This window comes from Photinus pyralis, unplaced genomic scaffold (assembly GCF_008802855.1).
Source record: "Photinus pyralis isolate 1611_PpyrPB1 unplaced genomic scaffold, Ppyr1.3 Ppyr1.4_LG8, whole genome shotgun sequence".
Taxonomy (NCBI): domain Eukaryota; kingdom Metazoa; phylum Arthropoda; class Insecta; order Coleoptera; family Lampyridae; genus Photinus; species Photinus pyralis.
The window spans coordinates 17,877,402-17,902,023 of NW_022170819.1; the positions used below are offsets into that span (position 1 = coordinate 17,877,402).

General features: G+C 36.2%; 5 protein-coding genes across 9 annotated transcripts; 3 read left to right on the forward strand and 2 right to left on the reverse strand.

Moving 5' to 3' along the window:
* The first annotated feature begins 315 nt into the window (after nt 1–315).
* On the forward strand, nt 316–5,428 carry LOC116178841 (clavesin-2-like). Of its 2 annotated transcripts, none has more exons than XM_031498469.1 (6): nt 316–362; nt 426–565; nt 4,311–4,470; nt 4,522–4,897; nt 4,946–5,054; nt 5,112–5,428. In XM_031498469.1, exons 1-6 carry the CDS (start codon nt 319–321, stop codon nt 5,261–5,263), a joined length of 981 nt encoding a protein of 326 aa, XP_031354329.1. In that variant the 5' UTR covers nt 316–318; the 3' UTR covers nt 5,264–5,428. The 2 variants fall into 2 exon arrangements, with proteins under 2 accessions (XP_031354329.1, XP_031354330.1); XM_031498470.1 differs by having other exon boundaries at nt 331–362; nt 432–565.
* Nucleotides 5,429–8,952: 3,524 nt separating this feature from the next.
* LOC116179794 (ATPase WRNIP1-like) lies at nt 8,953–11,252 on the reverse strand. Of its 2 annotated transcripts, XM_031499636.1 has the most exons (5): nt 10,393–11,252; nt 9,777–10,242; nt 9,596–9,725; nt 9,118–9,547; nt 8,953–9,067 (listed from the first exon to the last, which is right to left on the reverse strand). In XM_031499636.1, exons 1-5 carry the CDS (start codon nt 10,556–10,558, stop codon nt 9,009–9,011), a joined length of 1,251 nt encoding a protein of 416 aa, XP_031355496.1. In that variant the 5' UTR covers nt 10,559–11,252; the 3' UTR covers nt 8,953–9,008. The 2 variants fall into 2 exon arrangements, with proteins under 2 accessions (XP_031355496.1, XP_031355495.1); XM_031499635.1 differs by having other exon boundaries at nt 9,777–11,252.
* A 2,980-nt stretch (nt 11,253–14,232) lies between these two features.
* On the forward strand, nt 14,233–16,617 carry LOC116178760 (lysine--tRNA ligase-like). Of its 2 annotated transcripts, none has more exons than XM_031498349.1 (4): nt 14,233–14,403; nt 14,581–15,740; nt 15,929–16,368; nt 16,422–16,617. In XM_031498349.1, exons 1-4 carry the CDS (start codon nt 14,369–14,371, stop codon nt 16,494–16,496), a joined length of 1,710 nt encoding a protein of 569 aa, XP_031354209.1. In that variant the 5' UTR covers nt 14,233–14,368; the 3' UTR covers nt 16,497–16,617. The 2 variants fall into 2 exon arrangements, with proteins under 2 accessions (XP_031354209.1, XP_031354208.1); XM_031498348.1 differs by having other exon boundaries at nt 14,390–14,531.
* Nucleotides 16,618–17,030: 413 nt separating this feature from the next.
* LOC116178782 (mitochondrial import inner membrane translocase subunit Tim10 B-like) lies at nt 17,031–17,763 on the forward strand. Its single transcript, XM_031498387.1, has 2 exons — nt 17,031–17,151; nt 17,202–17,763. Exons 1-2 carry the CDS (start codon nt 17,131–17,133, stop codon nt 17,520–17,522), a joined length of 342 nt encoding a protein of 113 aa, XP_031354247.1. The 5' UTR covers nt 17,031–17,130; the 3' UTR covers nt 17,523–17,763.
* A 3,613-nt stretch (nt 17,764–21,376) lies between these two features.
* Nucleotides 21,377–22,948, reverse strand: LOC116179661 (GATOR complex protein WDR59-like). Of its 2 annotated transcripts, XM_031499472.1 has the most exons (3): nt 22,773–22,948; nt 22,680–22,709; nt 21,377–22,089 (listed from the first exon to the last, which is right to left on the reverse strand). In XM_031499472.1, exons 1-3 carry the CDS (start codon nt 22,848–22,850, stop codon nt 21,568–21,570), a joined length of 630 nt encoding a protein of 209 aa, XP_031355332.1. In that variant the 5' UTR covers nt 22,851–22,948; the 3' UTR covers nt 21,377–21,567. The 2 variants fall into 2 exon arrangements, with proteins under 2 accessions (XP_031355332.1, XP_031355333.1); XM_031499473.1 differs by lacking the exon at nt 22,680–22,709 and having other exon boundaries at nt 22,773–22,944.
* Nucleotides 22,949–24,622: the final 1,674 nt, after the last annotated feature.

Sequence of the window (24,622 nt, forward strand, 5' to 3'; positions counted from 1 at the left end):
CCTTTATTAGGTAATATGTTTAAACATTGTTTGTGAAACGGGATATAAGCCTATAAGCAAATAGTAATTATGGTTACTCTTTGGTATACCTAAGTCTGTTTTATATGTTTTTTTTAATTATAAGTAATATTGTGTTTGTTTTCGACATCTTCCCATAGTTGGACGCAAGTATTGCGAGATATAATACCTGAATTTTTTGGTAACTTTTGTACGTTACCTATGACGATAAAGGTTTATGACGACAATTAATATGAAAATGAGCCATAATATAAAATCAGCGAGAAGGTAAGCATTGACCTTAAATATAATCGGACTGTGATGTTGGTACTGATTCAGTTGATCATGGAAGCTAAAAACATACAGTAAGAATCAATTACTACTCTTAAGCAGGGGTTTGTAAAACGACATTTGTTTGATTTTTTTAGTTATAGCAATGAAAAAACTCGTGGTTTATTACAACAAAAAGCAATAAAAGAACTCAATGAGGACCCAGCAAGATTGGATGAACATTTACTACATATACGGAAGTGGTTGGAAAAACAACCTCATTTATCTGTCAGATCAGGTGAGTCTCCCAATAGCTAATATGCTACTTTCAAGGCGATTTGCACACATAACTGCTGTTAGTCTTATTTTTCAATAAGAAATTTGAACAAAATAAAAATAACGATAAAAACTCATTGAGACTAATATATAAGAGTAGTGCCAAAGAAGCCAACAACGATAGCTTTTAATGTTGCAATTGGATAGTAGGTTACAGGTATGATAGGCAGACTGGCTTAGAGGTCTCGATTTTCTTTTAGCTAAAGATTACCTAATAACTTTTCCCCCATTATATCTCAGCGCATTAATGATTTTATTATAATACTAATTGTGCTCATGCTTATTTATGGGCTGTTGGAACTAAACGAGCAACTCTCTGGAAAAAAACCAAAGCTTTTTTAACTGTTTTCTGCCCGTGTCTAATGGTCGATTCTCACTTGGCGACGCGACGCGCAGCGGCAAAATATTGCATCCAAAAGTTCTCATGTTTTCAAGTACTCGTACAGCAGTTCTAACTAGAGGCACGACGCAGCAGCGAAGCGAAGCGTCACAAATCAAACGGTTCCAAAAGTGCTGTTGCGCGTTGCGACGCGTCGCCAAGTGTGAATCGACCATTAAACTCATAATAGTACACGATTCTCACATAAAGGTCAACCTTCACTCATCTGTTTGCCGAGTGAATACCTTTTTTAGCAATCTTTTTAAACAAACACATTGAAAATGGGTTTGCCTAGAAAAATTAAGTCATGAGTCCCCTTAGTTAAAATGAATGTAATTAATATTTCTGTCACATGATGCGTACATCACGGTTTGCTGTTACGCTTCGGAACACGGAACAATACACATGTTTCTCAATTCTCTCTCGTGCGCTACTTAGAATTGCGACAACCGTACTGTTCCGTGTGAAAGACAAGAACGCAGCGCAATAGCTGATCGTGGTGTACGCATCGATTAAGAGAAAGCGCGAACGCTCTCTCCATGTGATAGAAGCAGACAGAAATATTAATTTTAATTAAAGGTACTACTGACTTAATTTTTTTATGCTTTTCTAATGTGTTTGTTTACTTACATATTAAGGTTGCTAAAAAATGTATTTCACTCTGTAAACAGATGAGCAAAGGTTGGCCGTATGTGAGATAAGACTACAATAAATATGCAAAAAAAAATACAATGACAAACTATAAAAAATGTTAATGATGGATTTATGACTTTCGGTTGAATAACTACGCGCATAATCTTTTTTTATTAAAACATATTTGGTTTTATTGGGGATTGTGTTAAAAATGCAATGAGTAGGTAATAAACTGAACGCAGGGCGTTTCATTTTTTTTTTCATACATTTTGTAAACTTTATGTAAATTTTATTATTGTATTTATGTACCTATGGGACCATACTCGAGACAGAACAAATTTAATATTCAATTCAAGTGCGATTACCTACATCACTCTAGTATCTGCATATATCACCTTTTGAGCTACAAATTTTATGCAATGAATTTTGAATCTAGAGATAAATAAAATAGCGACTTTTTAAGTTCTTTTCTAGTTGAACCTTTCGATGCATGTTTAGATTTCAACGAAGCAAGAGCAGAAAATCCTGTTTGACAAAGGTGAGCCATATAGGAAAAACAAACAAAATCTATCCAGACGTTCCACTTGCCCTGTATACCTCTTCCGACCCTTCGTTTTTAAGGTATTCACTTCGACTTCAGCAATAGATATGTCTCGTCCACACGATTCATTTTCCTTTATGGGTACTCTCCTCTGACAAACTGTTATCAAGATATTCGCTTTTGAAATTTTGACGTCACCAATGGATATACTTCCAGAAGTCCTAATCGCGTTTTGTAAGTACCCTCCTCCGACAATCCGCTCTTCATGTATAATGAATTATAACCGATCACGATAAGAGGTCGAGGAGGAGGAGTATGGTTCACATTAATTCCTTTCATCGAGATCGAGTACCATGAAGTCTCCCCCCCCCCCTTCGCCCTCAATTTTGATGGGGTAAAAGGTGATTTGTGGGGGCGCCCTCCCCTTTAGACAATAAAATTTGATGACCGTTTGGTACACCTCAAGGTATAAGCTACCTATATACCAAACAAATTCCAAGACTCCCAAGGCAATTCCTCTAAAATAAGTTCAACACGGCAGAAGTGGATCCAGACGGCCAATTAGTCACTTTTCTATTTACTAAATAACCCTTCAAACGAACAATGAAAAATAATACGTAATATCTGCTTTTTGCAAGCAAATCAAAATAAAATTCATATGTTTAACTCCGTTAGAAGACTTCCCTAACTTAGTCTTGTTGCGTGTAAAGCGAGACTTCCATCATAATATAATTATTTTTTCTGCTACAGAATCGCGACTCAGGTGATTGTTCCTGAATACTCAACGAATCGTTTACATTATTATCAAATGCCTTTCATGCCTTAAGACTAAAACGCACCACGCACGCAAAAGCTATAGATACAGTGCGGTAAACTTAACGTGAAAGCAAAAATTAAACGGTATGAATGCAAAATAAATTTACTGAAAAGCTCAAAATTTCGGTACTTACAAAACGTAAGCAAAAGATTTTACGTTTCAGTTAAAACATCAAAAGTGAAAGGTCCCCTCTAAACAACAACTTATAAAGTTCGACTATTTCAATTTTCGTGGAAGGATCGACGGTTTCCCAGCCGGCTCAGTGTACCAAATACGACAGCGTTAAAATTTAAAGCTTCCTTAATTAATTGTGCGGCCTGCGGAGGTCCTAAAAATCTGTAACTGGTCTTAAAATTCAAATTAATTAAGTGTGCTTCTTTTGAGACCCCCCGCGACTTACGATGCTAGTTACTGAAACACGTTTATTTAGCTGCTGTTAATTGACCTTAATTAAGTGGCCGCGCGGATTGAAATTTCTAAAGTCGGTCGTCCAGTAAGGCTCGTTGTTAATTGGAATTACACGGGTCCGCATAAAAGTCCCTTTTAGAAATGATATGAGCGTAAACCTGCATGGCCTTACAGCTTTAATGCTCTTTTTAAATTACCATAGGAAACAAAAACATGCTAATAATGTCTTAACGTGGCTGAAATTCTCAAATATTAATGTGTCCTTGTCTTCTAAATGATGGAGGAGACTTTTTCCAAATAATTTTATGATGCAGACGCTTTTAAAGGAGTGATACACCTGCATGTCAGCATACATGTGAACTAGACACGTCTTAGGAACCGATGTATAAAATGAGCTATATAGAGCATTCGGACGCAACGAAATATGTTGACGGGAACGGTTGAAAACAGTGGGCAAATTAATTGCAGCTTTTATTTACGATAGCGGCGCCTGAAACACCCAACTTAAAACGCTTCTAGATATCGGGTGTTCATCTACAGAGTCCTCATAAAAGTATGTAAACTTCAAGTCGGAAAATAGGTGCTTCGTTACAAAAGCAACTCGATTCCTTACGACTAACATGTCGAAAGCCGAGTTGCTCGCATGTGCAGAACTAACTTTCTTATTGGTGGTGGGTATAGGGAGGTAACTACAAAGTGTACAATATGTCTGTAAAGTTGGCCCCAATTGCATAGCTGAGTAGAATGCTTTCAAGTTCAGTTCTTGAACACGTGTTATCCTGAGCCATAATTTTTATGTAGGTAACTTTCATGTAGCTTTTATCAAAGAGTATTGTATACTCTTTGGTCTTTGCTTTTATGTAACGGCCGAACGCGGCGCGGCGAAGCACCTTTTTCGGTTACCTGAATGAAAAGTAAAATTCTTACAGACGATCATACCCTGCTCACGTTTCTGCGAGGATGCAAGTGGAGCCTTCAACGTGCTAAGGAAAAGATCGACTACTTTTGGACAATACACAGCTTTCTTCCGGATCTCTATTTAGATAGAGATCCCTACGAGGAAACTATGCAACGTATTCTTAGGAATAGGTATGAATAATAACCTCTTAATACATAAGGGCTTAAGTCTAACATTTACAGAGTGTTATATCCTCTGCCAAACCCTGTTAGACCCGACGGTCCTAGAATATTATATTTAAATTTGAAGCGCATCGACTTTGCCTCAATGCCATTGTTTGACCTTATCAAGTTATTTTTGATGTGTGTGGATGTATTACTGCAGGAAGACGAAAATTTTATTATTTCTGGGATGATTATAATGTATAATGGTGGAGACCTACCGTTAAGCTATTTATTGCAATTTACACCGGATCTCATGAAGAAAATTATTATCAGTCTTGAAAATGCATATCCTATAAGGATTAAGGAGCTTATTTGGATGAATTGTAGCTCAGCTGTGGAGAAAATATTTAACCATATTTGTATACCTTTGATGAGCAAGAAACTAGCAAGTCGGGTAAGTACTCGTTTTTGGCACCATTTGGTGTTCAACAAAATTATGCAGTTACATCTAATTACTGAAGAAAATACAGAAAATGCCTACGAATACGTACCACTAACTTTCTTTCCCGAAGAACTTGGTGGAACGAACGGACTATTCCCGAAAGTGGCAGGTGATCCACAACAGCGCGGTTTTCAAAGTGGTTTTATATTTATAATCGCCATTTTAGATGACTGGAAAATGAAAATGGAAAGCAAAAAAGAATGGTTCCTTGAAGAATGGAAATACGGTGCAAATGAAAAATTAAGACCCTGTACATCAAAGTTGTACAGTGAAGAGTTTGGTATGGAAGGAACATTTAGAAAATTAAATTTAGATTAGCAGGTGACTGTTTTACATACGTTCCAAAATTGGATACCTTTGGCAGGGCGCGCAAATTTACATGACGTGGACGGTGTTCGTGCATTTTATTTGTTCTAGGTACTTATTCTATTGATACGGCACTGGGCACGATATAAGTAGGTTATGTCGTTTACTATTTTACAATTATACACTTTTCAAAATCAGATCTCTTACATGTTTAATTTAACCTATTCCTCCGTGCTGTTTTATTTATACTAAGTATATAGCTATCGATATGGTTCAAAATTCAAATAAATAGAGTTGCGACCTGAGCTGACAAAAACTTCCCTTAAATAAAGTAGAAGTGAAGTAGAAATGTATACCTATGAACGTAAGAACACTTTGATATCTAATTATCACCGTGATTTTCGACGAAATAAGCGAACACTGTTAATGTAATAAACATCATTGGCGTAACTACAATGCCTCAAAGGAACGCAATGAGGACGGGCCCCGACTTAAAAGAGGCCCCGGCAAGAAATGGACAAAAATTTAATTCAATAATAAAATTGAAAAAAAAACGAAACTGCATGCTTCCTTTTACAGTTTAAAGTTACAGTCCGAAGAAAATTCTGAATCATTGTTCACGGAGGGTAAATATAGGTGAAAATATCCTTTCCCATTTGTGAAATATAACATTCCGAAGTCTCTTACATAAAGTACATGAAATACTTTGTTAATTAGCGCGACCTCCTCCAATCCAGAAGGTATCTGGAGGTCTTGGATACGGTAACCTTAGACTGAAGTTGTATTTCGAGATGAATGCCGCTAAGTAATTTTAACACTCCAGCATTACCTCTGCACGGAGTAGCAGACATTTAAAAAGGAGCAGATTCATACACAAAGAATTGAAGTGGCTAATCAAACTAAACGGGTTTAAACATCGAAAGAACTGGCCAATATTAAGCAAATCAAAATAAGGATAACACCTCGTGTTGGATTGGTAATATGATAAGTTGGACTATGCTCTGTAACTGGAACGATATCGATAGCCTGTGGTAGGTATCCTCACCCTTGTTTGGCACGTTGTTTGTATAATCATCCTTGCCTGGCACATTGTTTTGTAAAACGCATAGACACGCCATGTGAGTGAAACACGATGAGGAGCAGGTTGCAATACCTCTCAATTATCTCATAAATAAAAAAAGTTGACATCGCGCAGCCTGCGCACATCTGATTTTTACTATAAACGATATGCTCGTCTTTGCTAGGAGCATATTTACGATTAAATTTCAAAGAAATATCTCCATAAACAAGAAAATTAGATTCGCACAGTTTACGCATGCGCTCATCTGATTTTTACTGTGGGCGATATGTTTAGACGTCGTCTAGTATAAAAACAGTGGCAGGTAACCGCTCCCTGCAAAACCGGCCGCCTGTGAGGAGTACACCATTTGTGCTATTATATTTTCATTTCAATCTATCCCATGCGAAAAAAAGACATCAATATTGCAGTGGGCGGCTACCTGCGTGACTGACGTGACTGTTTTTTTTACTAGACGACGTCTACCTTTACTAGAAGCATCTGTATTAACGTTTCGCAATAATAACACCTGTATATATAAGAAAATTAACTTTGAGTAATCTGCGCATACGCGTTTTTATAATATATGCATTTACTGGTACATGTGGTAAAAATTTCTCAAACTGTCACCGTACATAAAATAGTTGGCATTGCGCAGTCTGCCCATGCGCACATCTGATTTTTACTATATACGATGTGCGGTCCCTAGTTAAAATTAAAAAAAAAACATCTCCATATATAAGTAAGTTGATTTTGCGCAGTATGCGCATGCGCACATTAATAGTCAAGGACTTTTTTTGGTCAGGTATCAGAATACAAAAAGGACGCACTAAATATATTAAAAACTGTACCCGTAGGTAAAGCCTCAGACGAACTAAGAGAAAAAGTTGTTGCAATAGCGCATCCAGCTTCTTTGAAATATGCGCCAAAAATCACGGTACAAACAGGGTCTCTTTAAATGTCCCGTAGTGCGTAGGAAAAAATTTCGGGGATTTCAGGATAAGGTCCAGTTAAGGTAAGTTTGCAATTTGCCACGTGTTTTTAGCTTATAATTATATACCTACTATGTAGGTACTATACCAGACTCGACGAATTTCGTACCCCCTTCTTAAGCCGTAGTAGATCTCGCTTTGGCGCCATCTAGTTATATTGCGATTTAAATTACAGAAAATAGAAAAACGTCTTTCCGTGCATCTTTTTGGAAATTATCTTCTATACACACGTCTGAAGTTATGCGCGTACATACATTTCGACGGTACCTTTTTATTTATATAGATTTTTGAAATGTTAAGAGATATGGAAATTTAAAGAAATTAGGATTTTTGAAGATTTGAGAGTTTGTGAATTTGAGACTTTAAAACATCGAGGTCTCTGGATTAAGAGATTTTGGAATTTTTCAAATATTGGGTAGTTAAGGTTTAAAAACGTTTGTAATTTTTGAGGCTTTTGACACATTGAGATTTTGGAAAGTTGTTTTTTTTATATTTTGATATTCTGATATTTTAAAAAGAAATTTTGGGAATTTGATGTTTTGGGATTTTAAAAGAGAATTCGTGAATTTGGGATATTTGACATTTTGGGAATATCAGAATTTGATGTGAAATTCTCTGGAAGCTTTGGAAATTTTGAAATCCTTTTAAAACTTTCGAATTTTTGGAACCTTGATAATTTGAGATTTCGAAAATCCGGAAGATCTTGGTAATTTGAGGTAGGAATTTTTTGAAATTTCGGGATTTTTAAAATGTTAGAAATCTGAGGTTTGATACTAATTGGTAATTTTAACATTTTTCAAATTTGGGTTTTTATCGAAGCATGGGATTTCGGGATTAGGTACACGATTTTCAAATTTGTGCTCACATTTTGGAATTTATTTATTTTGGGTCTTTATCTCCATGTCCGAACCCAGTACCGCAGTCGAGCTTCAACTCAACTGCGCCACATGGGCAATTTTAAAATATGCATTGACAATTTGAAATTTTAGGATTTCTAAAGCTTTGGAGGTATAAGATTTTGGAATTTATTTGAAATTTCGGTAATTTACATTTTGAGGTTTGTAGATTGTTGGAACTAGAGAAATTTGGAACTTTGAAAGTTTTAAATTTTGGTAATGGGCGATCATTCATTGGGGCGATCAAAAATGAGTTGCTGTGGAGTCGCCTATTTCGAAGTTCAAATTAAATATGATTTTCCATGTAAACAAAAATTCCAGAGGTAAGCAACTCATTTTTGATCGCATAGTAGTTTAAAATTTAGAGATATTTGAAAATTTGAGTATTGGCCATAAAAAAATACAAAATATAAATTGTTCTGTGGGATTAAGATTTCGGATTTGAAATTTTGAGGTTTTTTAATTTTTGGTAGTGCTAGAACTTTCGGAAATTGGAGAATTCGGATGGAATGTTGAAATCTTGGAAATGTGAGATGGGGGAGAGATTATAAAAGTTAATATTTTAGGATTTTTTTTTAAGTCTTAGGATTTGAGATTTTAGGTTTTTTGCTTTGGGATTAAGCTTCATACTCCACCGCACATACTTTTTAATCAATCTGAAAGTAGTTCTCCAATTTAAGGCACCTTGTACCTCTTATAATTACCAAGTTAGCAATAGTGCAGACTTAAGTTTGAAAGCCCTGTAAGACCAAATAAAACGCTTTTACCAATATATTTATATTAAATTAACATATATCCGTGTTTTGCATACACTAATAAAATTTTAGATGTTCCATTCCTTCAGGCATGAAGCTTCTTTTATTATCAACTCCTAAAAATCACTACATGAGAATTTTAGAAAAAAAAAGGGGTAACACAAACCTAATTCTGCTAACAGTTTTTCAGGAATATTCCGTAAATGGAAAGGCACACTGGGTTGAGGACCATGACAATCAGCAATCACCTGCTTGACTTTTTCTAACCTAAAGTACTCTCTCTTCAAAGTGGGCGCACGTGCGAGATAAAGGGCACACTGGGCCAATAAAACCTCCCTATCACCTCTGTCTAACAATTGACAGCCGTGCATTGTGCTAACAGCAAGTTGCAACGAGTTAGGATCTGAATTTCCCATTTCCTCGCTTGCTGCACGTACCAATCGACGAGCTATGAATAATGGATCCTCTCCACTCACTAGCATCCTTGCTGTCCAGTATATGGCGGCATTATCGTTTGAACCTCGGATTGATTCATGCATTGCTGCAATTGTGTTGTGGTGCTCCTCTCCCCTACGATCATACATCATATGCGATTTCTAAATTCGATATTGATTATTACAGCTATGGCAGATAAGTGAAAATACCTTCATTTCCGATTTTATGCTACCATAACCATCATGACATAACATAAGCTGCAGATTGTTCAGAGCAATTCTTGCATCCCCATCACTTGTATCTACCAACCACGTAATGTCAGAATGAGTAATAACTGGCCTAAGATCAGTGATACAAATGCATGTAGAAAATAAAGCATTAATTACCTACCTCTTGCAATTTGTGCCTTGAAATAATTTGTTATGTACAACATTTATGGATAATTGCCTAGTGGTATCTTCCAGAATTGCTATCAAATCACTACGTTTCAGCTTCTGCATCACTATCACACGAAGTAAATTTAATAATGCACTTTTTATGCAAAAGGACGGATTCTCTGTAGTTGCCCCTATGAGCGTTAGTGTCCCTCTTAAAATGTATTCCCACAGTACATCTTGTAGCCGTTTACTGAGTTGGTGTATTTCATCTATAAATACAACCATGTGCAGCCCTAACTTCACCGCTTTTTCTGCTTCCATAATTATCTTTTCCAAGTCTCTTCCACCACAGTTTACTCCACATGTTCCGATGTATCGCAATTTAGTGAAAGTTTTCTCACACATCCCTCGAATTATGTTAGCGAGAGATGTTTTACCACATCCAGGTGGGCCCCATAACACCATATTGGGAACTTCACCTTTACGTAAAAGAGACCTTAATTCTGATCCCTTACCCAAAATTTCGCTATGACCAAAAAAGTTGTCAAGACTGGATGGTTGCATTTCCAGAGGTAAAGGTCTTTTAAATGTAAGAGGGTTTGTAATTGATTGGAGTTTAGCATGCTTACTTGTTGAGGGGCCACCATTGCACGGAAGTACTGAAGTTCGTTTTCTTCCCCGAGTACGATTGGGTTCTGAACTGGTATCAGAGGAATGAAGAAAGAGGCATGTTTCCACATGATTTTCTAATTCATTTGTTGGAAATTCTTTAAAACATACCGGGCAAATTTCCATTACAAATTATTTTTTATGGTTAGATGTTACTGTAACCTCAAAAATTTGAAAATAACAGGGAATAAGGAGTGGCCAATCACAACACAATATATACAGGGTGTGGCTTACTTATCGTGCACAGCATTCGACAGACCTACCGTGTGTCCCAGATTGAACGCACCATAGGCAAACAGAATTAATGTATTTTTTCACAAAGAATAAAGAATCCACGAGGCCTTGATGTGTATTTGAAGTTAGCGTCAACGTACGTTATTGCGCTTGCCTGATGCTAGAAAAAGATTGGAGTAGTACGTGCACGCTAATTTCAAAGGCCTCGTGGATCCTTCCCGAAAAAATACATTGCTGTTTTCCTATGGTGCATTCTACCTGGCCTAGGACACGCTGTACATACGTTAAATAAGAAACACATGTGGGAACGAATTAATCGATGCACCCCAGGTTAGCGCGGTCCGACTGCCGATTCATTGATGTGGGTTCGCTTCGACCTATATAGTGTAGGCGTTGAGTGAATTCACTCAACGGTGTAGGTGAATCCTGGTCAAAGTGGTGTGTGTTGAAGTGATTGTGATATGAATTTAACTTGGTCAACAAAAATTGTATGATACTGTAATTGTATACAGGGTGGTGACTTGCGCAACGCATCATAGGGATTTCAATGTAAAATTCATAACATGCGATTATTGGCTCCCCAAATTATTTTAGAGCAAAAATGTATTAAGGTTTTTTGTAGAAACAAATTTTTTACGTCAATAAACCGTATTAGTTTTCAATTTTTTGCATAATAAAGACGGAAAATTGGAAAAATAAAACCCCCATCTTATCAATAATCTGTGATGCCATGGAATTTTCTAAAACAAAAAGATATCCAATTATCAATTAGCAGCCGTTCGAAATGGATTTTATGATCGACTTGGTTACTGTCTTGCATTTAATGGTGACTTATTCGAACATTTATTGTAAATTGTTATATTAGGAAACCGTTTTGGTCTTTCTTTATGTTGAATTCGCTGTTCTAAATATAATACTTTTTGATAGAATTTGATTTGTTTTATAGCAGACATTCCATCATGACGGATATTGGCGTAGCTTTTTCTATTATAAAATTTCATGGGATCACAGATTATTGAAAAGATGGGGGTTTTATTTTTCCAATTTTCCGTCTTTATTATGCAAAAAATTTAAAACTAATACGGTTTATTGACGTAAAAAATTTGTTTCTACAAAAAACCTTAATACATTTTTGCTCTAAAATAATTTGGGGAGCCAATAATCGCATGTTATGAATTTTACATTGAAATCCCTATGATGCGTTACGCAAGTCACCACCCTGTATACAGTTTGTCAGTAATTGTTGTAGGTATCTGTAAAAGAAAGCGTTGATATACATTTTTTAAGAAGATTCTCTTCCATTTCTAATCAGTTTTGGGCTACTATGGCATTGCTGAGAAAGTATTCTACTTTGATTATATACTATTTTCCATTGTATGATGATTGTAAGCTGTTTTTGTACTGCCTGCACATGAATTAAATATTATTATTATTATTATTATGGTCGGTGTATCTTGTGAGAACTCAGGTCTAGCCTGGTTAACTAATCGCACGGATAAAAATCAAGTAACGATTAGTGTCTGTGTCTGTGTCTGGTGAAGTTATGTAGGGTCCTAAAAAAAATAAAAGAAATAAATAAATAAAATAAAAATTCACACCCTCACATTGAAAATCTAGAGATAGTATGTATTTCATACATACCAACATAGCTATTGATGGGCACAATAGCCAACGCTATCAGGAAAGAGGAAAACAAAACAAACAAACAAAATCATTATAATAATTCCTGTAATTTTATTAAATGGAGTTTATTGTGTAAGTGTTTCTTTGGCTTTGCGTTTGGGTTGAATACGAGTGGGTTGTGATAACGTGGTGTGTTTCTGTGAAGTAGGAGTTTTGTGTTTTTTAGCTGTGGTATTAGGACGTGTAATTTTATTGGGTGGACCTGTCTTTGTGGTGCATGTTGCCTTACTTGTATTTATGGTGTTTCTTTGTTCTTGAGGTTGTATTTGTGTGGTTGCTTGGGTTATTGGTGGAGACATTACAGTATTTTGTGAGCCTGTAGTGCTGTTAAGGTTGTTGCGTTTGAGTTGAGTACGAGTGGGTTGTGATAACGTGGTGTGCTTCTGTGAAGAAGGAGTTTTGTGTTTTTTAACTGTGCTAGGACATGTAATTTTATTGGGCGGACCTGTCTTTGTGGTGCATGTTGTCTTACATGTATTTATGGTGTTTCGTTGTTCTTGAAGTTGTATTTGTGTGGTTGCTTGGGTTTTTGGTGGAGATATTGCAGTATTTTGTGTGGTGCTGTTAAGGTTTTTGCGCTTCGGTTGTATACGAGTGGATTGTTTCTGAGAAGAAGGAGTTATTATTATTATTATTATTATTATTATTATTATTATTATTATTATTATTATTATTGTTACTACAATCAAAGGTATTCTACATAAAAGTGTAGAAAATGGCATCAGACACGAGACAGGATGAGAAGGCACAGGATACACTAATCCATAAAAAAATTCTAAATTATGTCAAGCTGTCATTTGGACATGAAGTCTTTCAACTGAAAAAATAAAGATTTGTCTTGTTCAAAAGTGATGGGAGGTGGTAGGGGGCGGGGGGTCGACAAACCATGGGAAAAGATTCTTTTCTACACAGCAGTATAATATCCGTTATAACCTTAGGGAGCCTTACCTACCGCTGGCAACTTTCATGTTAAAACCATAGACATTTCGCGTCACTTTCAAATCTCGCTGACAGTCGATTATCACACAAGCAAACCGATCTACTAAGCAGGAAAAAATTAATTAATTAGAGAACCTCCCTTCTGATATTCCTAAGACACAGGAACTGCAGTTCTCACGGGACGAGAAAGAAACAGATACAGCGAAAATCGGAACTGTATTTAGGTGCTTTCTCCACCGTATAATTAATCGACTCAGGGCAACAACACACTGAGTAAATAAATACTATTGATGTGATACGAAATTTAAAGATTAAAATTTAAAGATTTCAAGAAGAAAAAAATGATTATTCCTGTAATACTCGTATTATTCATTTCAAAACACAAACAAAGAAATAAACATTGAGAAACCGACTCGCTTGCACGTTATTCGAGGACTCGAAAAATAGTAATCCACGCCGACTTTTCTGCCAAGCTTCATACCCAAAAAATTACTGTTCTCAGAAGCTGCGCAGAACTGTCAAGACTTGTCACGATTACTGTATACAGTGTTTTTTTTTCAATAGTGGTATTCTTCCAGTTGTAAGGTGTGTTGTCTATCCGTAGTGGTATGTCAAGATATAATTAATGAAATTCTGATGTGCCCTGAATGTTTTAGTTGTACAATTTTGTTATTGCAATTGTAATTGTTGCGTCTTATATGGCGTTTTTACATTTCCACCTAGGCAAATTACTCACTTCAATTCCCTTTTTCCTATAAAAAAAAATACACTTAGCACGGCAACGGAAACGCAAATGTTCAACTTCAACCAACTTTTCCGTAGTAAACGGACGACGTACGATTCAAAAATTTGCTCTCTTCTGATTGGCTAACGGACAAACTGAAACGTATGAACGGAGGGCTGTGAATTCAAGGTTTGATTAATCAAATTGGCAACCTTGCTTTGCATTGCAGTAGTGGCAATTTTTTTAAATGTTTCATCACATTTTAATCGCTTCTTTTCAAAAAACGTATTGCCGATTACGGTAAAAGAACTTACAAAATACTTACTTTTGTAGGTAAAGACAACATAAATTAAGTAATGGCAGATGCAGGTACAGAAAAGCTATCAAAAAAGTAAGTTCACATTTGGAAATGCAAAAATTGATGTAATATAACCTCAATATGCTGCAACGTTTTAAAGCCCTTACCATATTGAAAAAGACATCTTTTTTGCATTCTAAATATTCAAGTGTAGCTAAAAGGTAGGTTAAGTAGGTTTCAAAAACTAATTACTTCATATTCACTTAACAGTGAGCTGAAAAGGCGACTAAAAGCTGAACAAAAGGCAAAAGAAAAGGCAGATAAAGTTGCGCAACAACCACAAGTAACTGCAGCTGTTAAAAAAGTTGCCGAAGAGGAGATAAGCCCAAATGAATACTTTAAGTTACGTAGCCAGGCGGTTTCGAAATTGAAACAGCTTGGAAATGAACAGCAGCCGTACCCCCATAAATTTCATGTGTCCACGTCACTTGAAGATTACATTGCCAAGTATTCAAACCTACAAGATGGGGAAATTGTGGAATCTGATAGCGTAAGCGTGGCAGGTCGCATCCATGCGATACGTGAATCCGGAGCCAAACTTATATTTTATGATCTTCGAGGTGAAGGCACCAAATTGCAAATCATGGCAACGGCAAAACACTATTACGATGAAGTTAAATTTACAGAAGATACCGATAAAATAAGAAGAGGCGATATTGTTGGTGTTGAAGGAAATCCAACCAAAACCAAAAAAGGAGAGTTATCTATAATGCCCAAACGAATCAAATTACTTTCTCCGTGTTTGCACATGTTGCCCCACTTACATTTTGGACTGAAAGACAAAGAAACCAGATTTAGACAAAGATATTTAGATCTCATATTGAACAACCGTGTGCGAATTATATTTGAAACACGCGCAAAAATTATTGCATACGTTAGGAAATTCTTGGACCAACTAGGATTTTTAGAAATTGAAACGCCAATGATGAATATGATTGCTGGAGGTGCGACCGCTAAACCCTTCGTGACGTATCATAACGAGCTCAATATGCAGTTATACATGAGAATCGCACCTGAGCTGTACCACAAGATGCTAGTTGTCGGCGGCCTAGATCGCGTATACGAAATCGGCCGACAATTTCGAAATGAAGGTATCGATCTGACCCACAATCCCGAATTCACCACCTGCGAATTTTACATGGCGTATGCGGATTATAATGATTTAATGACCCTTACCGAGACTATGATCTCCGGAATGGTTTATAGTATACATGGAACGTATAAAGTCAAATATCATCCGGATGGTCCTGATGGTGAAGAGGTTGAAATAGATTTTACCCCTCCTTTTAAGCGAATTCCGATGTTGCCAGCTTTAGAAAAAGCTTTGAATGTCAAGTTTCCATCTCCCAATGAACTTGTCAGTGATGCTGGTAAGTTAAATGTATGTCATGAATAAGTTAGGACTGATAATCAGCTATCAAAAATAATGAATTACTCACTTCATTATCAAAACGTGATTGATTATGGATTTATCAATTAAAAAACAATGGTCCTAGTGCTACTGTGCACTTGTATCGGTATACCATTTACCAGCCTTCTTAATGTTTTGCAATTGCAGGTGTCAAACTCTTAAGTGATCTATGCGTAAAGCACGAAATTGAATGTCCACCTCCTCGCACTGCGGCAAGATTATTGGACAAACTCGTAGGCGAATTTATTGAAGAAGGTTGTATTAATCCGACGTACATCATCGAACATCCCCAAATAATGAGTCCTCTCGCTAAATGGCACAGATCGATTCCGGGTCTAACTGAGAGATTCGAACTGTTCGCGATGAAGAAAGAAATTTGCAACGCCTACACGGAACTAAACGATCCGGTTGTTCAGCGTGAGCGATTCGAACAGCAAGCCAAAGATAAGGCTGCCGGCGATGAGGAAGCGCAGTTGGTTGATGAAAATTTCTGCACTGCGTTAGAATATGGTCTTCCACCAACAGCTGGATGGGGACTGGGTATTGATAGGCTGACTATGTTTTTAACTGATTGTAATAACATTAAGGTAACTGACTATATCTTGTTAACTAATGTCATAATTCACTTTTCTGGTTGTAGGAAGTTCTGTTATTTCCCGCTATGAAACCGGATGAACCTAATAAGGTAAAGGAAGAAGATGCTCCTGAGGCTTAATTTCGTTAAAAGATGAACCTCTAATTGTGGATTGGTTTCCTCCAAGAGCTTTGTTTGGCAGACCGAGTATTAAAATCAAGATTGTATAATTTTAATAAAGTGAATTCAATCCCTGTTGAAAGCATTATGCTTTACTTTACCAAGTAGCAGTTTTAAACCCAATCTTCCAACCTACATTTTCCTCCACACTTGGCCCATACATCAGAATTAATGGCTAATTTGCGACTTCTTCCGTTGAGTAAAAGTCGTACATGGTCACCAAAGTGCATGAAATTGCGTTTGGGCGTTTTCCCATTGAAATTTGTGCATAATGATTTCTAGAGTATAGTATACTCTGGTCATACTGACAATTTTGTTCACTTCCGTTTTGACCGGAAATAACGCCAAATGAGAAAAAAAAAAGAACAGTGGATAGATACGTATTTCGTATTTTTCAACTTTTTGCGAATATCTGGATTTCGTACAAAACCCGAAATTCGTGTCTGTGAAAACAAGCCTTAATGATCACTCTGTATTGCTGAACTACAGAATTATACTCATAGATTTGGGGACATACCTATTCTGTGTGTGTGATTGATAAGATTCATAACATAACCTATCTTGCGCAATTTAAAAAAATAGCTTTTCAAGGAATATGGAGGCGAATATTCGAACGGTTAGTTACTTATTCGTCAACAGAGTTGCTTTAATCATGAATAATTTTAGTTCAAAGATTTTTTGCAACTCTACAACTTATTATCCCACACGTGTTTTAAAAGGTGCATTGATAACCTAAATACTCGAAATTTGGACGACAACGAAATAAAATGCGTGGAAGATTGCGCCGAAAAATTTATCAGGTTAAATCACAGATTTATGGCGATCTATGTTGAGCACCAACAGGTGTTAGTTAACAGACGTATGAAGGAGGCTGAAGCGGCCGCCGCTGCTGCTGCAGTTGATAGTACAAACGATGCAAGCAGTACAAATGCATTAGAGACAAGCGAGAGCGAACATTTACCTCAATCAAGTGTTGCTGTGGGATAGTTTTAGTCAAGTGTTTTTTAGTTATACTACGAGTCTTATTCTTACTTCAAGATCAAATGTACTAGGTTGGTCAGAGCTGTGAACAGAATAGATAGAGCATTTTATGAAAATAATTAATTTTTAATTTTGTTTCGAAGCCTTACGAATTTTTGAAATGAGTGGTTACTACATTTAGACCCATATCTGTTATGTATATGTTTAAATTAAACCTGATTATTTCCCATTAAATATACATACATGATTCATAAACTTATCGATTACCCAAGCTTATTATTGGAAAGGTAGACAACACACTTATTGAAGCCAAAGAGAGCAAGATATGTAACTGTGAAAAACGCTAAACCAATGAATAAAGAATTCATTGCGCTAAATCCACATTTTACATCCCAGCTAGAATATACAAAAATTAGCAATCTAAGGAAGAGACTCCACTCCTTTCCCATTTGTGAAAAAAATTCCTAAGGCACTTACGTACATAAAGTACATGAAATACATTGTCAATTAGCCGGACCTTCTCCAACTCGGAAGGTATCTCAAGTTCCTAAATACTTTAATAGACTAAAATTATATTTGAAGTTGAATCCCGCTAAGTAATGTTAACACCACCTCTACATGGACGAAACAGTTCGACATTAAATTTTACTAAATATATGACCCGACTTTTACATTCGAATACCTAATGTGAAAATGAACGGCAAAATTGCGACTTGCATGTAGAACGAACTTGAAGTATGAATCATTTCCATCCTCGAACGGTTTAAACGTTTCTTAATCTACCCCTTTTGCAAGTAGTAGTATTTTAATTTTTTTGCTGTTGCTCCAACGCAAATTACTACATGAAAAATAACTGTTTTGTACCAATTTAGGGCGCTAAAACTGTGAATTCTAATTCAAATTTTCCGGGGGGGGGGGCCCTCTCCTTAGGGGGTGCTCAGTACCCCTCAAACCCCCCGGTGCCCCTCATACAGATCACAACTACACATTCGCCCACACTTACCAAAAGGTTGCCGACCCCTGCAGTATAGCATTGTTTCAAAATTGCTGATGTGCTAATTTCTAAAGAGTGGCACTGTTGTAAAATGACAGCATTGTTTTGAGGCTAACGTATTTCTAACCGGTGTCTATACATACATGCTCGGTGCCCCTATAGCAATGAATAAACCCTATAGCCTCAAATTTGAAATCGGACATCTCACGATCTTCCTCCTGTCGCCATCTTAGTCCAATCATTGAAGGTAAAATACCGTGATTTAGTGATACCATATAATTTTGCCAACGGCACCAATTTGCAAAAAAAAATTGAATTTATGTTCTCTACTTCAAAGATGACTATCTGTGCCCCAGGGGTTGCTCTTACCCCGGGGCGGGGTAAAACTTCTTCAGGGTGAAAAATATTTCATTGCAAAATACACCTAAAAAGTTCCAGAAAAGGTTTCCTTAGTGTGATCTTACGGAGTCATTGGATTTAACCCATTTTCAATAGGCTTGTTGCATTATATAGGTATATCTATATATGGCATATATAGGTCAACTGTGTAAAGTTTTAACAGAATCAGTACAAGCGTTTGCCAGTTATCATAGACAGACCGCACACGATCGTCCATCGACTCCCCTAAAAAGCTTGCATTGCTTTGCTAATCGCGCTTAATAAATCCGAGAATGAAAAGATTGAGATTGAATCCTATGCAACTTTCGTTTTATAGCTTATTTTTGAATGTCAGCGAGAATTGCATTTTTCGGAAAAAATTGATACAACTTTTTGTAGTGTACTTAACCCCCAGGTTCTACGCTTACTTCACACTGCAAGAACACGGAAATAAAGTCAACCCGGCAACGTTTAAAAATGGTCACCCGAATTACTATTCCCTCCAAAACTAAACAAGATCCGCTTAAATTTGGAAAGTGGCACGTGAGCAAACATCTAAGGCAGGGCCCCCTTACGTTAGTTGTAAACAACGCTATGACCTGAAGCACAGTAGGGAAGGAACGTAAAATAAAACGCTCAAATTGTGAAAAGTTTGTTTAATAATGATCGCAATTATTATTTGATTGTAAAAGCTCCGAAATTTAAGTCAAAATAAATTTTGAAAATGGTAGTTCACAGAATCAAAATAGAAATAGGCTGCAAACAAGACAACTTACCAATAAAAAACCAGCCTTCAAATTAATATTAAATTGTCAACATTGTCACAAAAAGTAGCATGTAAACTTCAAGAGGTAACATAAATAGGTTAAAAACAAGTTTTGGGAATTATGGGTGAGGGAAGCAAGATGGAAAATTACATGGCCTTGTAGGCTAATTTAACTAAAAACAAGATATGTGGAAATTATTGAATCGCCACTCATTATTCGCATGTAGATTCTAAACTGAAGAGCTTTGATTAGCGTAATCCCGCTCCTGCAAGATAGGTAACCCGCCCCTGGTTTCGGGGTTTCGAGTCTACAGTTGAAAGCCAAAGACAATCACGGAATTAGGTGTCGTAGCTCAATTTTGACAACAGTTTTTACCACCCCCGTGACTGCTTCATTCACGGAGAAAATGTTAGTTACAAACAACAAGTCAGTAGATACATCAAACAAATCGGTAATTTCCACATATTAAAATAAAATGATGAAAACTTATATGAATGTTACTCCAGAGACAAGACCAAGTAATCAACATCAATAAACATAAATTAAGCAAGCATATTACACCAAAAACGTAAACAATTACAAACAATAGAATAACGGTAGGTATCACATATGTGATTATGCATTGCGGTTAAACCAAGTAAATTTCAAAAACAAAGATTCAAACACAAAAAAGTATAAAATGTGGCATACAAAACACAAATACGATATAAAAAAATGCAAAGATTACTACCTGTATTAAAAAAACACAAAATAACAACAAGCATTTATGGAGCGACGCGTTCACGACCGCCATTCAACACAAGATGCCAAACGTAACCCCCGTCCGTCCTTTTTAGATGGCGCAAGCAGCTTTTTCCCACCTAGGCATGGTTGCCAACTCTCAAAAATGTATGTATCGTCGTAAGTTGTATATACATGTTAGATTTAAGATGTTTATAAGTGTTTGGCACGTGTGTATGAACCCAGTAAATTTTGAGTCTCTTGCAATGTGGGCAAGCCAAGTGTAAAAAGTAATTGTGAAATTAAACCAATTAAATTTTGTTTTTAAAATCTAATTATTGTGTAATTTTGAAGTTATTTTCAATAGTGGGGCAAGTTTTACATCTTTTTCTAAAGTTTGGTGTGACATTTCAGCATTTTGTATTTTTGTGTGGGTCATACTGCTTTTTGCAACCAGGTAAAACCCATTTTATTTTAGTCCAGTAAAATTTTATGGAAATGGAGAGTATTTACAGGGTTGTTAATTTTTTTTAGGAATACCCGTCTTCCATGCCTCTTTTTGTGCTTCAACTTGTGCAAATCCAAATAAAAAAATGGCACTACTGCTATTCCTATTGCAATTAGTTTTTCAGCCTAAAACAAATAACACACACCTTGAAGTTCCTAAAGATGTAAACATACTTACCACTACATACCTCAAAAACAATTCAAATGTAATTTCAAAACATGAACTTCCTGAAATACGGCTGCTTGCCCTTATACAGCGTAACGACTTTTGGACCTTAGCAATTTGACATCTTATACTCTGTAGGTGTGTAAGTATTCAAAAAAGCTTGGGAAAACTTCTTACCTTATTTGACTGCTAAAGTGAAAATTGTTATTTATGTACCAGTTCGGGTGGGAAAACCTTCGCCTCAATAGCTCTGTTCATTCCCAGCGGCTAAGTTTAACTAGCAACAAAATGGGTTTATTAACTTAACCGATAGTAATCAAAGCTCTCGTTTTGTAACAAAGTTTCTATTCTACATTATACAATACACTCTCGTCACACTCTTTAAGTATTGATTAACAGGGTGGAATACTTAGTAAATTTTTTGTTGGATGTAAACTGATACTGATAATCATTTGAACATTCAAAATTGAATTGAAATACAAAACAATAAGTAAATTCATGCCCATATTTCCTGCTCTCCTAAAAGTTAAACATCCCTAAAGCCTCAGTAAGACACCTACATCCACAGCCCGTAGCGCAAATTGAATATTTCTCAAACCACTGCCTCATGTGTTTAGTATGACCACCGTGCCCGCACACAAGACAACAATTCGCCGACCCTCTCACAGAGGTATGACAAATAATGCATTCCAAAGAAACGCGTTTGCACGTTATGCAGCTGGTCGTGCGAGATGGCTCCTTACACTTTTGACAATCTGTGAGAAATTCGACTCCCTTGTGGTTTTCAGTCGGCGTGCACAAATACTTTAAAATTTCCGCTCGATTGTATAGCAGACCCCAGCGGTGTAACATTTCCGCATACGCGAGCTTATAGTATTCGTAAAAGGAGCTAATGGGCGGTTTTTCGAATGGCAAATTTGGCAAAGCTTCAATTTTTAAGTTGTCCAAGGAGTTGGATCTGGCCACCCTAAGTAATGGAAATACCCAGCCGTCGGCGACGACGTCAGCAGGAGGAATTGTATGATATGGAGATCCACCAGCCTGTAATGTACGGAACAGATTAGTGCTTTACTTGTTCCACAATTACATTGCTTTCATAAACATTACACAGTGCTGCTATTTGGAGAGCCAACATTATTGCACATTTTTAGTACGTATTGCCTAACCTCGTTGAAATAAGATATCTACCACAAAAATACTTTATAAAATGATTACACTTTAAAGATGATTTAATACTTAACAGCCATGCTGTAAGTAAAAGTATTTTTGTAGTTTTTGAGGTTTTCTAGAGGTGTATTACTTTAACATCATTATTATAAAGATTAATTGTACATTATGTATTAACTGCATGTGCTTATACTCCATACCAATCTGCTAACCACCACCATGTAGTGACATCAAACAGAAAATATCTTCACAGCTTCTACAGCTTGCATTGACTCAAACATGCTCAGCAAAATTTTTATGACGCAGGAGAATGAATATTGCTCACCATTACACTACTATTATTAGTACTGATGTATAACATGCCATACGTATCACCAACAGCCAAAGAAAAATATGTGCAAGCGTACTAGTCATAAGGTATCATGCGATTAATACAGGTTCGTCGACACGCTAAGTTAATTTACCTTAAGCCATTTTTTTCCAGATGCAAGTTGCTACAAATTAAAATTATACATTATCCAATCTAAGCAAGCGATTTGCCTATCAGGCGAACTTACTGTCATTGGAAAGTATTTCAAAAACGATTTCCTTCGATACTTCTCCTCTTGACCTTTACCGAATACGCACGACAGCATGGCGGCAGTCTGAACGTCAGAGTTGTTGGCATAATGACTTATTCTAAAATTAAAGTAAAATTCCTAATTATGTTTTTGATATTTTTTTAATTTTGCAAGTTCTGTCTTGGTACAGTAAATCAAAAAGGTAGTAATCATAAAATAACAACAAATAATAGTGCTTTTCAGTAAAAAGTACGTAAGATATGAGCAAATGGAAGGACTAGTGAACAGATATTTTGTAGTATAGGTATATTGAATTGATCTGTAGAATATGCAAATATATACATTTTTTTTAAACTGATATTTTTATCTTTGGTTAAAACCATTATAAGAATTTTATGAATATAAATCCTTTTTTCTTATAATTATACTTCCGAATAGGTCATAAAATAACTTTATGAAAAACACAGTCTGACAGACCAGAACGAGTAAAACTACCATGAAAATCACAGTGCAGTGTGTGAAGATAATTAGGTTACGAAAAGAGTGACAAAAGGATGCCAAGGACACAGGGTTTTTACAATGGTCAATACATAAATAACTTCGTTCTGTATAATATCACCGAATTTAAAAGAAATTTCAAAAAGATGCAATTTGTATTTTGTTAAACATAGGAAAATTTACACATGTACCGCTTCGTAGCGAACATAAACAGAAGTATGTCTGAAAATACATATAACTCTCGCCAGGAAAGATTGCCGGTCAAAGCACACCTTGTGTCGATCTACAATCTAAGTTTTTCTTAAGATGCGAGCGACTTCCGGAATAGGATTGTGCCAATGTTAAACGAAAAGTATTTTTGTTCAACATTGACACGATACTCTCCCGGAAGTCGCTCACATCTTTAGAAAAACTTCGATTGTAGACCGGAATCAAGTGTTCTGTGACCGGCAATCTTTCCTGGCGAGAGGTTTAGCGATAACAACGCGTGCATTTTCGATAAAGGTGTGCATTTTCGAGCGTTAGACCGGATGTAAGAGGGGGGTTTTCGGCAGATGAAACTCACGCCAGCAAGTAATATTTGTGTATGAGGATTTTATTTTCGCATAATTGCGATTTTTCTAAGCTGATTTCGCTAGCGGTCACGTAGTTGCGCTGAAATTTTCAAAGTGCGAGTTACCTGCCAGCTTAGTTTAAAATTGCGATGGTTGTATTAGGCTAATTCGTAACAAGGACGTTCATTTACGAGTGGTAACATTTACGCAAAGGAACATTTTCGAGACTCGGAAGCGCTATTCAAATAGAAACGAGATTAAATAAATTCACATTAAAACTCATTGTGATGAACAGCGAAGGTTTTTCAGATTGCTAACAGTAACGGCTGATTCAAAGCAAGTTTTTCAAAATTGAGTGACCACTTTGGACCTTGTGCGATAAATAAAATTGGGTATACAAATTAATAAAAAACTGTTAGAGAGTATCTTAAACGTTTTCAACAAAAAATTTCCGGAAAAAGTCAGAAATTTTCCACAATTCTTAATTAGACTTTCAGTTCATTGCATCGAAATTGTGTGTACGAACGATCAGTGTCTGACAATGCCTCCTCATATCATGATTATTTTTATGTTGATAAGAGTGTGCGTATATTCCCGAGTGCGATTACTTCAATTTCTTAAAAGGTTATGTTAACATTGATGATGTTTTGCAGATATTTTAATAAACGTCGAGATAAACGTTAAAAACAGTAGACAATGTTAATGGAAAACCATGCATGTGTGTGTGTAATTATATCATAATAGCAGTAAATAGTTCTCTGCATGTTTTACATATTTCATTTGTACATTATTTAC